The sequence below is a fragment of the Giraffa tippelskirchi genome, chromosome 6 (assembly GCF_054371585.1).
Source record: "Giraffa tippelskirchi isolate mGirTip1 chromosome 6, T2T-mGirTip1v1.2.pri, whole genome shotgun sequence".
NCBI lineage: Eukaryota > Metazoa > Chordata > Mammalia > Artiodactyla > Giraffidae > Giraffa > Giraffa tippelskirchi.
The window spans coordinates 34846578-34861719 of NC_137280.1; the positions used below are offsets into that span (position 1 = coordinate 34846578).

A 15142-nucleotide genomic window follows, 5' to 3' on the forward strand; every position below is an offset into this window, starting at 1 on the left:
ACGTAGATGAGCTGACCCTGAGAGCGCTGTGGAAAAGTAGAGGATAATGAGAAGGTGGCTCAGTGAGAAGTGGTGAGCCTCCTCATTATGTAAGAAAAAGAACCCAGGAAGGTGGAGGGGTAACTGGAGAAGCAGAGGAGAGCAGGAGAGTGTGATTTCATGGAAGTCAAGGGAAAAGCTTGTTTCAGGGAGCAACATCTGATGCTTCAGAAGGTCGAGGTGAAAAGGACTCAATTGTGCATCAAGAAGAATGTGATGGCTTTGAAAAGAGCATTTACAGTGGATGACCCGTGGAGCGGAAGCCACATTGCACATCAGTGAAATGTAGTATTCTGAGGCCGCCGGGTGGAACTTACCAGCCAGGGAAAATCTCCTCTCAAAAGCCAGCCTAGTCACTGATGAGCTAGAGCTAGGGTCCCCCCATAATCTGGTTAGAAGCAGGAGGTGTTAAAAATAACCTTGTGGAACATCCATCGAGTCCTCACCCGAATTTATTGCAATCTATTTGGAAGTGGGAAGAATGATCAAGATGCTGGGAATTCAGATCAATACCAGAAATCAGCAGTGCCTACTGTCCTGATTCCCCACAAGCTGGGGTGATGTCACTTCACTTAGAGTAGCTACCATGCTCTTGAGATGAGCCTGATCTTTCCTGATAGCCTCCTCAGCTTGGCAAAGCTGCTAAAGAAAGATGATAGGAAAAGCAAGGCTGAAGTCATCCCCAAAACCTATTCTAGGAATAAAGCATTACAGAATTTCATGGAATCCTCAGGGGAAAACAATAATTTTGATGTACTCATTCTTTTTACCATTGGAATTTTTAAATTGAGAACATTTTTATATCCCTTTGTATTGAAATGTTAGGATCAAAATAAGCCTTTTGCGTCTTCATTACAAACTTTTCTTAGCATAGTTATAAAGAGAGTGTTCATTATGACTTAAAAAAATAACTACCCAGATAGTAATCCCAAATTTCTGATGTCTCTCATTTATTCTGCAAGAGGAAGCAAATTCTTAAAAAGGGAAAGCAATTTATGATAATGAAAGCTATTTTTTAGAAATAAAGATTATCTCCAGAGTTATTGCATATCAGTGAATTTTTGGAAATTGTTGTGATCCTCTCCTGTGCTAGGAAAGGATCATTTTGTTAGGATGTGGGTCCAAAACGAGGGAGATTCCAGCAAAATGCCTGTCTGAATTTTTAGCGAAAGCTTGTTTAAGATAAGAAGACACTGCTCTCTGAAAAACACTAGGAATTGGTTCTGACTTTTTTTCTGAAAGATTTATTTCTATATTCCATTGTCCTTCTGATTAAATAGTGTTTTTAAAGGAAATGCCATTCACAGGGAAACAAATAAATTAACTTTTGGCACTGGCAGGAAGCAGTGTGTAACCACACTGTAACAATAGTTGGCTTCAAAATTATTTCAGTTCCTCATCAATTCAGTTCAGTTGATCAGTTGTGTCTGACTCTTTGCGACCCCATGGACTGGGAGCCCCCCCAAGCCTGGCAGCATGCCAGGCTTCCCTGTCCATCAGCAACTTCCGGAGCTTGCTCAAATTCATGTCCATCGAGTCGGTGATACCATCCAACCATCTCATTCTCTGTTGTCCCCTTCCCCTCCTGCCAGTTCCTCATACTTACCATGATTACAGATCTTGCACCATGAACTTGTTTTATTATACAAGTGTATGCTTCAATATATTTAGAAGCCTCCTGGGCTGGCCAAGTGAGTTTGTCCACCAGGTAATATTATCTAAGGCCTTACACTAGACTCCTCTTGAAGTCATGTATTGAAAAGAGCTTTCTTATTTAGTAGAGGCAACTCCAGTCCAGGGAGTATCTCAGTCTCTGTGTAGACTACAGGGAGTGAGGTGCTGGTTTGGTTTTGTTAATGCTATCAAGGTGTGAGCTTGCATAACAGACCATGTAATTCTGTTAGAGCTTGGCTTTAACGAGATGGTTAACTTACTTCTGCTATTCAACTTAAAACTTCATTCATCTAACTGAACTTTTTGCTTGACATAGTTGAGGAATATGCTGGAAACCTATAATTAGGTGAAGATAGTCAAGAAATTTTTCGATGAATGCTAGTATGTTGTTTGTCTTCAGTTCATTATTAATTACACAGATGTTAATAGCATTTCTTTTTTTTTTTAATACCATTTCTTTAATGAGGCATTTTGGGATTTTTTTCCTTCTTGTAGTTAGGATATAGTTTTAATATATTCAAAATGCACATTAATATGGAGGATAAATTATCCAAAAGAAAGTTGAATTTATACAAATGCTAATTAAGATTGGGCATTTTGAAAAGTAAAGCAAATCTTCAGTGATTAAGAGAACCCCTGAAGACATTTCAATTGGGCAAAAATCTCTCTATATTAGCAAGCATTTCATCATGTTTTCTCCCACAAGTGGAAAAGTAAAATTCAACACTAATCTTATCAGTAATTATTACCAATAAGTTCTTTTCTGATCTCAGCTTTGCCAGAAAGAAAGAAGGAAGTTCACCCCCAGGGGCCCACATGTACTGAAGGAGAAGGAGGGCCAACTGGTAGACCAGCATTTGAGACCCTGGCCCATCCTCATTATGTACTAATCATGGCAAGTCAGTTAATTTCCTGGTGCCTCAGGGACCTCATCTGTAAAATGGGCATAATCCTTACTCTAAAAGACAGATATTATGAGAATGCATCAGATTTTGTGAATAAGCTTTGTAAGATGTAAGTGAAATGAAAGTGAAAGTCACTCAGTTGTGTCTGACTCTTTTTGATCACATGGACTGTAGCCCGCCAGGCTCCTCTGTCCATATAATTCTCCAGGCCAGCATACTGGAGTGGGTAGCTGAGCCCTTCTCCAAGGGATCCTCCCAACCCAGGAATCGAACTGGCGTCACCTGCATTGCAGGCGGATTCTTCACCAGCTGAGCTACCAGGAAGCCCTTGTAAGATGTAAAACACACACACCAAATATAAGGCACAATTATTTGTTATAATAAGCTAGATGGCAAATGGCTTTAGGTAACTAATCATAAATTCTCTCTTAGGTTCTTAAATCTTAGATCAACTGTATAAATGTATTCCAAAGATCACAGCTCTGTAAGAAATTCCTTTTAAAATGTTAAAATGTGGGGATGGGTTTGGAGAAATACCGCAGATCATTATTCCCTTAGTAACATAGTCCATAAACACCTAAACTTCCTAAACTTAGTGAACCATAACATCTTTTGTTTTTCTCCTTGTTTTCATGTATTCTCCACTATCATCCTAAAGAACTAGTGTTACATAAAGCAACATCCATCAGAAAACTCAGAAAAGGCCTGTCTTGGGGAGGGCATGGCAACCCAATTTAGTATTCTTGCCAGGAGAATGCCATGGACAGAGGAGCATGGTGGGCTACAGTCCACAGGCCAGAAGCGACTTAGTGCGCACGCACATATGGCTAAAATAAATGTTTATAAACAAACTATCATGCAACTTTTTGGCAGGTATAAATAGAATAAAACGTACATACTGAGCTGTTGCAAATTACCGAGTGGGCTGCAGGTGCTTTCACCAGCAGGGAATCTCGGCTCCCACTGCCCCTCTGACCCCGGCCTGGGCGCCCCCGGGAGCCCGGGACTGGGCGCTGACTCTGTGCTTATGTGCTCCGACAGAGGGCCTGAGCGGATCCTGGAAGGAGGCGGGCGGCGTGCCTTCCAGCACCAGCAGCAGCGGCTACTGGAGCTGGAGCGCCCCCAGCGACCAGTCCAACCCGTCCACGCCGTCGCCGCCGCTGTCCGCTGACAGCTTCAAGCCCTTCCGCAGCCCCGCGCCCCCCGACGACGGCATCGACGAGGCGGAGGCCGGCAACCTGCTCTTTGATGAGCCCATCCCCAGGAAACGAAAGGTTGGTTTCAGGTTTCGTTTGGGGGGAACCCGCATCCTAGGGTGGTGATTTTGGCACTTCTCCAACCCACGCCCCTTCTGATCGACAGAAACAGCCCGTGTTCGCCTCTAATGTCCTTTGAAGTCTTCAAATAAATTAGGGTCATGATTAAAGACAAATAGAAATGATTCAAATATTACTATATTTCTCCCAAGTACGCATCCCCACCCCACCTCCAATCTCATCCCGTCCTCTCCCCTGGTTGTAAATTGCTACACTGGTAACATCAGGTAACCTAGGAAAGAATCTGCCTGCAATGCAGGAGACTGGGGTTAGATTCCTGGGTGGGGAAGATCCCCTGGAGAAGGAAATGCAACCCACTCCAGTATTCTCGGAGAAGGAGATGGCAACCCACTCCAGTACTCTTGCCTGGAGAATCCCATGGACGGAGGAGCCTGGTAGGCTACATACAGTTCATGGGGTCGCGAAGAGTCGGACACGACTGAGCGACTTCACTTTAACTTTTCACTCTCATGCATTGGAGAAGGAAATGGCAACCCACTCCAGTATTCTTGCCTGGAGAATCCCAGGGACAGAAGAGCCTGGTGGGCTGCTGTCTATAGGGTCTCACAGGGTTGGACAGGACTGAAGTGACTTAGCAGCAGCAGCCAGTATTCTTGCCTGAAGAATCCCATGGACACAGGAGCCTGGCGGGCTGTATATAGTCCATGGGGTCGCAGAGTTGGATAGGACTGAGCAACGAACACTTTCACAACACTTCCACCTGGGACTTTACCAGTATTTGGAAGTCAAAAACCTGGACTTCAGGCTTGGTTTGGTAATTAACTTACTCTCTCCGTGGGAATTAACTTTTTCATCTGTAAAATAAAATTATGTTTTTCTCTTTTCTGCTTCACAGACTCTTAAAGGGTTGTGGGAAAGATTTTCTGACTTATGTTTATAAAACTAGATGTGAAATATACATGAAAGCTAACATGTAAACATACGTAGTATTTACATGCCCCAAATTATGTATTTATTAAATTAGAAGTGAAAAAATAGATCTAGCTGATTTAATAAATTAATTTGACTGCACTTGTATTTAATCCTCACAGCAGTCCTGTACGGTATTGTTTTCCCATCTTGATAGGAGATTGAGGACCAGGGAAGTTATACATTTAACCCCTGTCATGCAGGTTAGAGGGCTTCCCTGGTGGCACTAGTGGTAAAGAACTCACCTGCCAGTGCAAGAGACCTAAGAGAAGTGGGTTCGATCCCTGGGTCCCGAAGATCCCCTGGAGAAGCAAATGGCAATACACTCCAATATTCTTGCCTGGAGAATGCCATGGACAAAAGGAGCCTGGCCAGCTACAGTCCGCAGGGTTGCACAGAGTCAGAAATGACTGAAGCAGCTTAACACACACACACAGGTTAGAAAGGGCCAGCGCTGCTATTCAAACCCAGGTCTGCCTAAACCGAAAGCTCATATTCTTTTCATTCTCTTCAGATACATTTAAGTGATTATGTTCACTCACAATTTTAAAAAGCATTTCTGTTTCATAGAATAAAGAAAAACTACTGCAATATCTAGAAAATGTTGTAACATTATTTTTAAATCTCCATGTAAATAGACTTTTTAAATATATTTTAGTTTTTTAGTTTACAATTGGTAGCTTCATTATTAATGACTATTCACAAACAAAAATCCAAAGAAAACCCTGTGGACCGCAATGCAACCTATCTTCACAGTTCATTTCAAAGAGAAAAACAAAGAGATGGCACTGATCCAACACCATCCGTCCCTGCATCTCTCTTAGCATCAGGCAGCATGTGTAATGGTGCTGGTGGTACACGCACTCTCTCTGCCCAGAGAACAAACAGGGCATTGATGTCATCTCTGGTCCTTCCCAAAGGCTGGGGCATGAAGAGTTGCTGTTTCACACACCAGTCCATCGGGCAGGGTCCTGGAGCTGTCCAGGCATCCCGTGGGTCCCCAGTGACCCTGGGTCTTGACTACTTGGAGAGAAAGGCTGCACTTGCCTCTGTGGGAACCCATAGGCAGGACAGCTGTGTGGACCTGGAGTCCGTCCTTTTGCTTCAGGCTGCACAGACTTTCTCTCTGGGGCCTTCGGAGTGTGTGGTCTTGGCTCCCATTAAGCGCAGCCAAGCCTGTGGCAAAGATTCACAGCACAGGGAGCTCCCCAGTGCTTGTAAGGTCCCCTGCTGGAAGGCTCATCACAGTGTTTCCTTTCCAACATAGTCACGAACCAAAATTCATACTCTTGCATTGCAGTTTGGTTGCCGTGGTCAGACTTGTATGTAAAGTCTATAGGCTTCAACTCAATTAGGAGATAGTCAAGTCACCAAACGAAAAAAAAAAATCATTACAAACTGGCATTTATTTGAATGGCACAAATCCACTCTTCAGGAGTCTGGGAACCATGTTCCTCCCTCTTTCTTTGTGACTTCTCCCTCCATTCAGACTCTGGACTTCCCCAGGGTGATAGCAAAAGGATGAAGCTTGTAGTCCCTAATTTTTTTTTTTTTTTTTGGTGTGGGATCATAGTTCCTTGACCAGGAATTGAACCTGCACCCCCTGCACTGGGGGCACGAAGTCCTAACCACTGGACCCCCCAGGGAAGTCCCAAGTAGTCCCTAGTTTTTAATGCATGGATCATACATAGACCAAGTCATTGCCTTTGGAACTTAAAGTTATTTTGAATAGTGGGAATAACAAGAAAGTAGGATGGTTGCAATTCACGATTCATTTTTTTAGTATATCAAGTGAACCAATATTTATTGAGCACCCAACAGGCACAACGCTCAGTGCCCTGAGATTAAAGTGCAGCGCCTTCCTTCCAGGTCGAAAATTAGGCAGGTGGACACTGATGTATAAAAAGGCATTAATAATTATGAGCGATCGATGTTGTGCTCACAGTGGGGTTCCCAGGTGGCATTAGTGGTAAAGAACCCGCCTGCCAATGCAGATAGACGTTAAGAGTTGCGGGTTCGATCTCTGGGTCCGGAAGATCCCAGGAGGAGGAAACGGCAACCCACTTCAGTATTCTTGCTTGGAGAATTCCATGGACAGAGGAGCCTGGCAGGCTATAATCCATGGGGTCTCAGAGAGTTGGGCATAACTGAAGCAACTTACCACGCACATAATGTGGTAGAAACACAGTAGCTGTAATGCTATTTTGGTTTTTAAAATCATATTTCAAACGATTTCCAAGAGTTAACTGCTTAATCCATAGACAATATGTTCTAGTTGGGGGACACTTTCTGAATTCATTCTATTTTCCTCTTCCTTCCCTGAGGTTCATATACCCATTTGAGACCGTGGACTTGTATTGGCCTTATGTCCTGTGGGGATTGTTTGAGAACCTTCTAGATCAGTATTTTCCAAACTGCATGTCTCAATCCACTGGTGGGTTGTGAATCTTTTTAATGACTGTAAACAGCACGCCTTTAAGGAACAGGACAGAATAGGGTACAGTGGACATAATCAGGATGATACTGTTCCTTGATGCTTTGGTTTCAGTTGCACACCTATGTGCCTGCTATACAAACTGTGTCTCTTACTGTGGCTGATGGTCAGAAAAGTTTGGAAGCCCGTGTTCCTTAGGATAAAGAGGGAACATGATAAGTGGTAAGTGAAGGTGTCCCGATTAGAAATCTAAAGATCCACATTCTAGACTCAACTTTGCTAGCCTGAGAACTTCAGGAAAACACTTCATCTCTCTGATCATCAACTTCTTTGTCCGTTAAACAGGCAAACAGATATTATCAAACCTCTCTCAGGACGATCATGAAGACTAAGTGTGACCAACTATAAGTATAGAAAGGGCTCATAAGCCCTAAAACTGGAATATAGCAACTTTGTAATAGACCTATTTTAGGACCCTGAAACAAAGCGGGAAGAGGCATACCCTATACTAATTATGAAGCAGTGACCCTAGTCTTCCTCTTTATGGAAACTTATTTGGAAGTTATCTTAACACTTTTCCTCACTCTCACCTCTTACATGATCCCTGTTCCACTTATGTAAAGAGGAAGAGAGATTCATTGCCTAGATAAGGCATTATCACTACCTACTCTCAGTGGTGAGCAAGAAACAATTGCTGATATTATGAAGTTTATACATACATATATAAATAACTATATTTGCATACTTTGTTACAGTTTACAAAATGCTTTTAAATGCAGCATGTCATTTAATCATCAGGAACATCTGTGGCCTAGTCACATCCCTATTGTGCAGAAGAGGCTCACTGAGGTTATGTGAATTGCCCACAATCCTGTAGCTTATAATCTTAGAAATAAGATCAGCTTAGCTAAAATAGCAAAGATAAAACTCTTGAGCTTATTTCAAAGAATCCACATTTCCCTCTGCACCCAGAAGAAAATAACATGGAAAGAAAACAGTCAGACCCAGCTACAGCCAGCACAACATGGCAGGGAGGGAGTGGGGTGCAGAGGGTTACAAAGAGCTCAAAGACAGAGGAATTCCAGGCTGTCTGCTGAGGCCCGGGTCCCCAACCTCCAGGATCTAATGCCTGATGATCTGAGGTGGTGCTGATGTAATAATAGAAATAAAGTACACAATAAATGTAACGTGCTTGAATCACCCTGAAACCATCCCCCCTCTGTGAAACCAGTGCCTCATGCCAAAAAGATTGTGGACCACTGTGCTGGGGTGGAGTGGGGGCGGGGTGGGCAGCTTCCTGCAGGAAGAGCACATGGCTCTTCAGCCAAGGTAGGTGGGAACGCGAGGAGCAGAAATGAAAGGCTTCTTTCTCCTGGCTCGGGAAATCAGCCAGCCAACTGCCTCAAGCCTCGCTCTAGCAGAATTTTTTCCTCTGGAATTTCGGACTGACTGTACTCAGATGTTGAGAAAAGCCTAGCAGTATGAGCTGGGACTTGGGGACTACCGGGAAGGTGCAGTTCCTATCCTGACCACAAGGTGCTGCAATGGCCCTAAATACAGCCGCTCCGGGCGTCTGGGAGAAAACAGTTCTATGGAAGGCCAAGAGTTAACATTCAATTCCTGAAGACCTCTAGAAAATCAAGAAGGGCTCATAACTAATTAAGACTGTGCTTTTTTTCCACGTCAGATTCCTAGTTCAGTCAGATTTGGGATTTGTCCTTTCCTAAACAGGATAAAACAGTTTGGGCTCTGGAATCAGCACCCCAGCTACAATACTCATGAAAGTGTGAAAGTGCTAGTCACTCAGTCGTGTCTGAGTCTTTGCAACCCCATGGATGCATAAGGCTTCAGGCTCCTCTGTCCATGGAATTCTCCAGACAAGAATATTGCAGTGGGTAGCCATTCCCTTCTCCAGGGGATCTTCCCTACCCAGGGATCGAACCCTGGTCTCTTGCATTGCAGACAGATTCTTTACCATCTGAGCCATCAGGGAAGCCTGCCATACTCATGTGAGCTTAGCAAATAACTTGACCTCTCTAAGGCTCAGTTTCCTCATCTGTAAAATATGAAAAATGATAGCACCATAATGGTCAAGTTGTTGTGAGGGGCTGGCTGCTAATATTTTGCTTCCCTTTTTACCCACTTGACAACGGACTGAATGGCATTTGAGAAGCATGAGCGTGGACAGGGAAGGCTGCCTGCCTCCATCCTCCACCCTGGCCCCATAGGACCAGGGCCGCTGCAGCTCAGGACAGGGCCCCTCGGCCACCTCAGTCACCCTGGGCTTATTTAGGGTTAGTGGAAGAAGCCAGCCTATGTGAGCTTAGGGGTGAAGAAAGCAATGACAGTGGCAGAAATCAGGGTCTCCCAAGGAAACCTGACTCAGGACTCTGCCTTTCAAAACATCAGCATGACTCAAAAGCAATCGCAAAATTCCAGTCTTCATCACTTTCATTTATCTCACAGGCATCTTGACCATGAACCACTTTACCTGTAGACTGGGGAGAATCTCAAGTCAGAGGGAAAAAATAGCTCACTCCACATAAGATACTTCGCTCATCATTGTACAGTAGTAAACAGTGAATTAATCATTTGCTCCACTCTGCGTGTTTGATCTTTCGGAATCAGAAAGCAGTGAATCACTTTTAAGTTGTGAATGACTGCTCCAGAAAGAAAACAGACCCTCACGGCCCTCACAGTTATGCCTGTTGCCAGTCTCTAGGCTGACTTAATTCCTAACCCACTAATTTTGAGCGGAGAAGTGCCTTCTGTAAGAAGAACTGCTGCTCCAGAAATAGACCTATCTGTTAGAAGTGCTGGGGAGGGCAGTGCTAAGAAAAGCCACTCAGGGTCACACCGTGTGGATCTCAGGGTGATGACACAGCATCGCCTGCCAGAGTCAGAGAGCTGATTGACCTCAGGGAGAATCAGGGTAAAGACGAGAGATCCAGGCAATTTAATGACAGCATCTTAGAATAGTCTGCCAGGCAGTGTCCAGGAGCACGAAGGACTTCAAAAATCATCCAGCCCAGGCTCAACCTTTCCAAGTTACAGGACTGCTTGGATCATGTCTGGAAATGTACAGATGTCCCCAAAGACGAGATGCACTTTTAGAATTCACTGATAAAGAATATTTAATTTAATTATTAGGGATTTCTATTAATTCAGAAATACTTTAGTTTGTGGTTTTAGACATCATTTAAAATTGACTCTATATTTAGGTATCATGTCCACACAATCAAATGAACCCACTTTAAATATATCATTCAGTGAGTTTTAACTAATGTCTCCATGTGAGTAATCACCACTCTGATCCAGGACAGCAGTTCTTGTGTCCTCTGGAGTCAAATGCGGCCCCCCAACCCAGAGAGGCAGCCCTGACTTCTGTCACCAGAGATTAATTTTGCCTGTTGTAAATGGAATCAGGAAGTGTGCACTTTTTGGTGTACAAAGTACCAAGTGTGGTAACAGGAACTCTCATTCATTGCTCTTAGGAGTGTAAAATGGTATAACCCCTTTGTAAAGCAGTTTGGCAGTTTTTTATAAAGTTAAGTATATGCTCACCATATGACCCAGTAATTCCACTCTCAGATACTTACCTAAGAGATAAGAAAGCATATCAACAAAAATACTTGTCGACAAGTTTCATAGAAGTTGTATTCATTGTCACCCCAAACTAGAGACCTGTTTCCATAAACAGGGAAGTGGATAAATAATTTCTGGTACATTTACACAATGAAATTCTATACCACAGTAAAAAGGAACTAATGACTGAAGTATGCAACAGGGGGTGAATCTCAAAAAAACCTGTGCTCAGACATAGACACCAGATACATGAGAATACTTTCTGTATTATTCCATTCACAGAAATCTTTTTGTTATTTTTAAATTTTATGTATTCGCAAAGCATCCATAAATGGTACATATAGGTGGGAAATGTTTAATCCCTGCTTGATATACATTTGAGTTTACCTCTACACCTCATGGATCCAAAGTCACTAATCTTGTTCAGTCTTCTTGTTTTACAAATAAAGAAAGAAAGCCCCAAACTAGTGAGGTGACATGTACAAGGCTGCTGTCCCAGTAAAGAACTGGAATGCCTTCAACTTCTAACAGTTATTGATTTTTTTTGAAGACACTATTTGTCAGTCTTTTGGAACCTGCTGAGGGTCTAAGTAGACTTCTTGACCCTGAAAGAGCCACTGGAGGCTCTGTCAAAGCTGTGAGTGCCTGGGAGACAGGCTGAGGAAACGTGTGTGATGAAACACACTCACCTGTGCAGAATAACTGGACTGTCTTCTCTCTGGGAAGTTTGAATGCATGAATATCAACCCACCCTTTATCCCAACACACACACACACATACACACACACACACATACCAGTCACCAAATAAAGGCAACTTGGCATTAATCCCAGGCTGCTATCTGGTAAACCAGTCATGTCATGCTATAGTCATATGTATGTACCTTCTGGAATATAGCTGTAATTGAACTTATCCCTGGCATTTTGTATACTTCAGAATCCAACCATGTTTGCACTCTTGTAACTGAAGGTGTGCCACAACAGTGGCCACTGGACTGGAAAAGGTCAGTTTTCATTCCAATCCCAAAGAAAGGCAATGCCAAAGAATGTTCAAACTACTGCACAGTTGGACTCATCTCACAAGCTAGCAAAGTAATGCTCAAAATTCTCCAAGCCAGGCTTCAGCAATACGTGAACCGTGAACTTCCAGATGGTCAAGCTGGTTTTAGAAAAGGCAGAGGAACCAGAGATCAAATTGCCAATAACCACTGGATCATCGAAAAAGCAAGAGAGTTCCAGAAAAACATCTGTTTCTTCTTTATTGACTATGCCAAAGCTTTTGACTGTGTGGGTCACAACAAACTGTGGAAAATTCTGAAAGAGATGGGAATACCAGACCACCTGACCTGCCTCCTGAGAAATCTGTGTGCAAGTCAGGAAACAACAGTTAGAATTGGACGTGGAACAACAGACTGGTTCCAAATAGGGAAAGGAGTACCTCAAGGCTGCATATTGTCACCCTGCTTATTTAACTTCTATGCAGAGTACATCATGTGAAATGCCGGGCTAGATGAAGCACAAGCTGGAATCAAGATTGCTGGGAGAAATATCAATAACCTCAGATATGCAGATGACACCACCCTTATGGCAGAAAGTGAAGAAAAACTAAAGAGCCTCTTGATGAAAGTGCAAGAGGAGAGTGAAAAAGTTGGCTTAAAGCTCAACATTCAGAAAACTAAGATCATGGCATCTGGACCCATCACTTCATGGCAAATAGGTGGGGAAACAGTGGAAACAGTGACTGACTTTATTTTGGGGGGCTCCAAAATCACTGCAGATGGTGACTGCAGCCATGAAATTAAAAGACACTTACTCCTTGGAAGGAAAGTTATGGCCAACCTAGACAGCATATTAAAAAGCAGAAAAATAAATAAAAAAATAAATAAAAAATAAAAAGCAGAGACATTACTTTGTCAACAAAGGTCCATCTAGTCAAGGCTATGGTTTTTCTAGTAGTCATATATGGATGTGAGAGTTGGACTATAAAGAAAGCAGAGCACTGAAGAATTGATGCTTTCGAACTGTGGTGTTGGAGAAGACTTTTGAGAGCCCCTTGGACTGCAAGGAGATCCAACTGGTCCATCCTAAAGGAGATCAGTCCTGAGTGTTCGTTGAAAGGACTGATGTTGAAGCTGAAACTCCAGTACTGTGGCCACCTGATGCGAAGAACTGACTCATTGGAAAAGACCCTGATGCTGGGAAAGATTGAAGGCAGGAGGAGAAGGGGACAACAGAGAATGAGATGGTTGGATGGTATCACCAACTCCATGGACATGAGTTTGGGTGAACTCCGGGAGTTGGTGATGGACAGGCAGGCCTGGTGTGCTGCAGTTCGTGGGGTCGCAAAGAATCAGATATGACTGAGCGACTGAACTGAATTGAACTGAAGGTGACTTCGGTCATCTTATCAGTCCTGTGTACCAGTCTGGGTTCTATCAGGAAAATAGAAGCCACTCCACGTATCCTAACTATAAAACAAGTCAAAACCAGCATGGAAGCTTGCCATGGAGAGGGAAGCAGAGAGAAGATGAAGGAAGACTTGGCCAAAGATCTCAGCCTATCGCCCCAGAGCAGTTGGTATCAGAGACATTCTGGGAGCTGCTACAAAGGTGATGAATCTCCAGGAAGTTCTCTCCAACCATCATGGCCCACAAGGCCAAAGTTGAGTGATTCTAAAGAAGCAGTTCCTGGAAGCTGCTGCGAACATCACACTGGGCATGTGTGAGATTCCTTGAGTCTGCTTATAACTGCCAGGCTGTTATTTAGTCACTAAGTCGTGTTCAACTCTTTTGCAACCCCATGGACTATAGCCTGCCAGCTCCTGTGTCCATGGGATTTCCCAGGCAAGAATACTGAAGTGGGTTGTCATTTCCTTCTCTCCAGGGTATGGAACCTGCAGCTCCTCCATTGGCAGGCGTGTTCTTTACTGCTGAGCAACCTGGGAAGCCCAACGGCCAGGAGCTTCAGCTAAACCAGGCAGATGCATGGAGGGCCGTAGCTCATTGAGGTTCCCAGCCAACAGTGGCCTCTCCCTACCTTGGACATCCCAGCTTGGTGAACATCTGCTGAAGCTGGGAAGAGAAGCCAGGGCTGAGGCACAGATGGTCATGTTCAGACTTGGCGGCTGCGATTCTGCTGGCCGCTTTGCTTAGTTTGGCTTCTTTGGGGAAGCTTGGACCCATGTGGCAATCTGGGTGCTGTTTATTTAGCTATAATTTCCTGTTCTCCTCCTCCCATGGCAGGCTTTCCTTTAGCGTAACAGGGAGTAGTTCTGTAGACAAAGGATTTGTCTCCACTGAAAGTAATCAGGATACTCTGAAAAGTACTTAACCACTATTTAAGGCAAGAGTCCCCAGCTTCCACGATCTATTTCCTAATGATCTGAATTGGAGCTGATGTACTAATAATGCAAATAAAGTCCACAATGAGTGTAATGCACTTCAATCCTCCCTAAACCATCCCCTGACCCCAGTCCTTGAAAAAATTGTCTTCCACAAAACTAGTCTTTGGTACCAAAAAGGTTGCTTGAGTGCTTAGTCACTCAGTCATGTCTGACTCTTTTAGACCCCGTGGACTGTAGCCTGCCAGGATCCTCTGTCCATGGGATTTTCCCTCCAGAAGTACAGGAGTGGGTTGCCATGCCCTCCTCCAGGGGATCTTCCCAATCCAGGGATCAAACCGCATCTCCTCCATTGTAGGCAGATTTTTTCTCACCACTGAGCCATTGAGAAAGCCCACCAGAAAGGTTGGGGACCACTGATTTAAGAGACCTTACGGTTTGACACACCTTCACCTAGGTAGAAAGAAGTCACTTGATTGTGTTAAAGTTGAGGTGCTTGTGCTAGTATAACTGTATTCTCTAAAAATTAATCAAGCAAGTATTAATATTATAGGTTGACTTCTATTTTAATTTAAAATAGGGTAATTTTTATACTTTGCATTACCAACTCAATGGATGTGACTTTGAGCAAGCTCTGGGAGATAGTGAAGGCCAGAGGAGCCTGGCATGCTGCAGTCCATGGGTTGCAAAGAGTCAGACATGATGGAGCAACTGAACAACAATGCAATTTCTATGTTTGGAAATTAATGTAAAAATAAGATACCCCTCCCCAATATTTCCACCATGCAATAATACATTTTTATTTATTTTACATACCCCCCAAAATATATAATGTTGTTTCTGTTCTTTTATAACCTACTTTTTCCCCATTTCAATCCAGGTCCTGGGGGAAGTTGGTGATGTTCTCAGATGGGGTAACT

General features: G+C 43.5%; 1 protein-coding gene across 2 annotated transcripts in view; it reads left to right on the plus strand.

Moving 5' to 3' along the window:
* The window catches only part of ZNF704 (zinc finger protein 704), a 236692-nt gene that overhangs the window by 191668 nt on the left and 29882 nt on the right, over positions 1-15142 (plus strand). For both annotated transcript variants that reach the window (XM_081495614.1, XM_081495613.1), the window contains one exon: positions 3660-3892. In XM_081495614.1, the coding sequence (XP_081351740.1) occupies positions 3660-3892 (233 nt within the window). The remainder of the gene's footprint in view (positions 1-3659; positions 3893-15142) is intronic.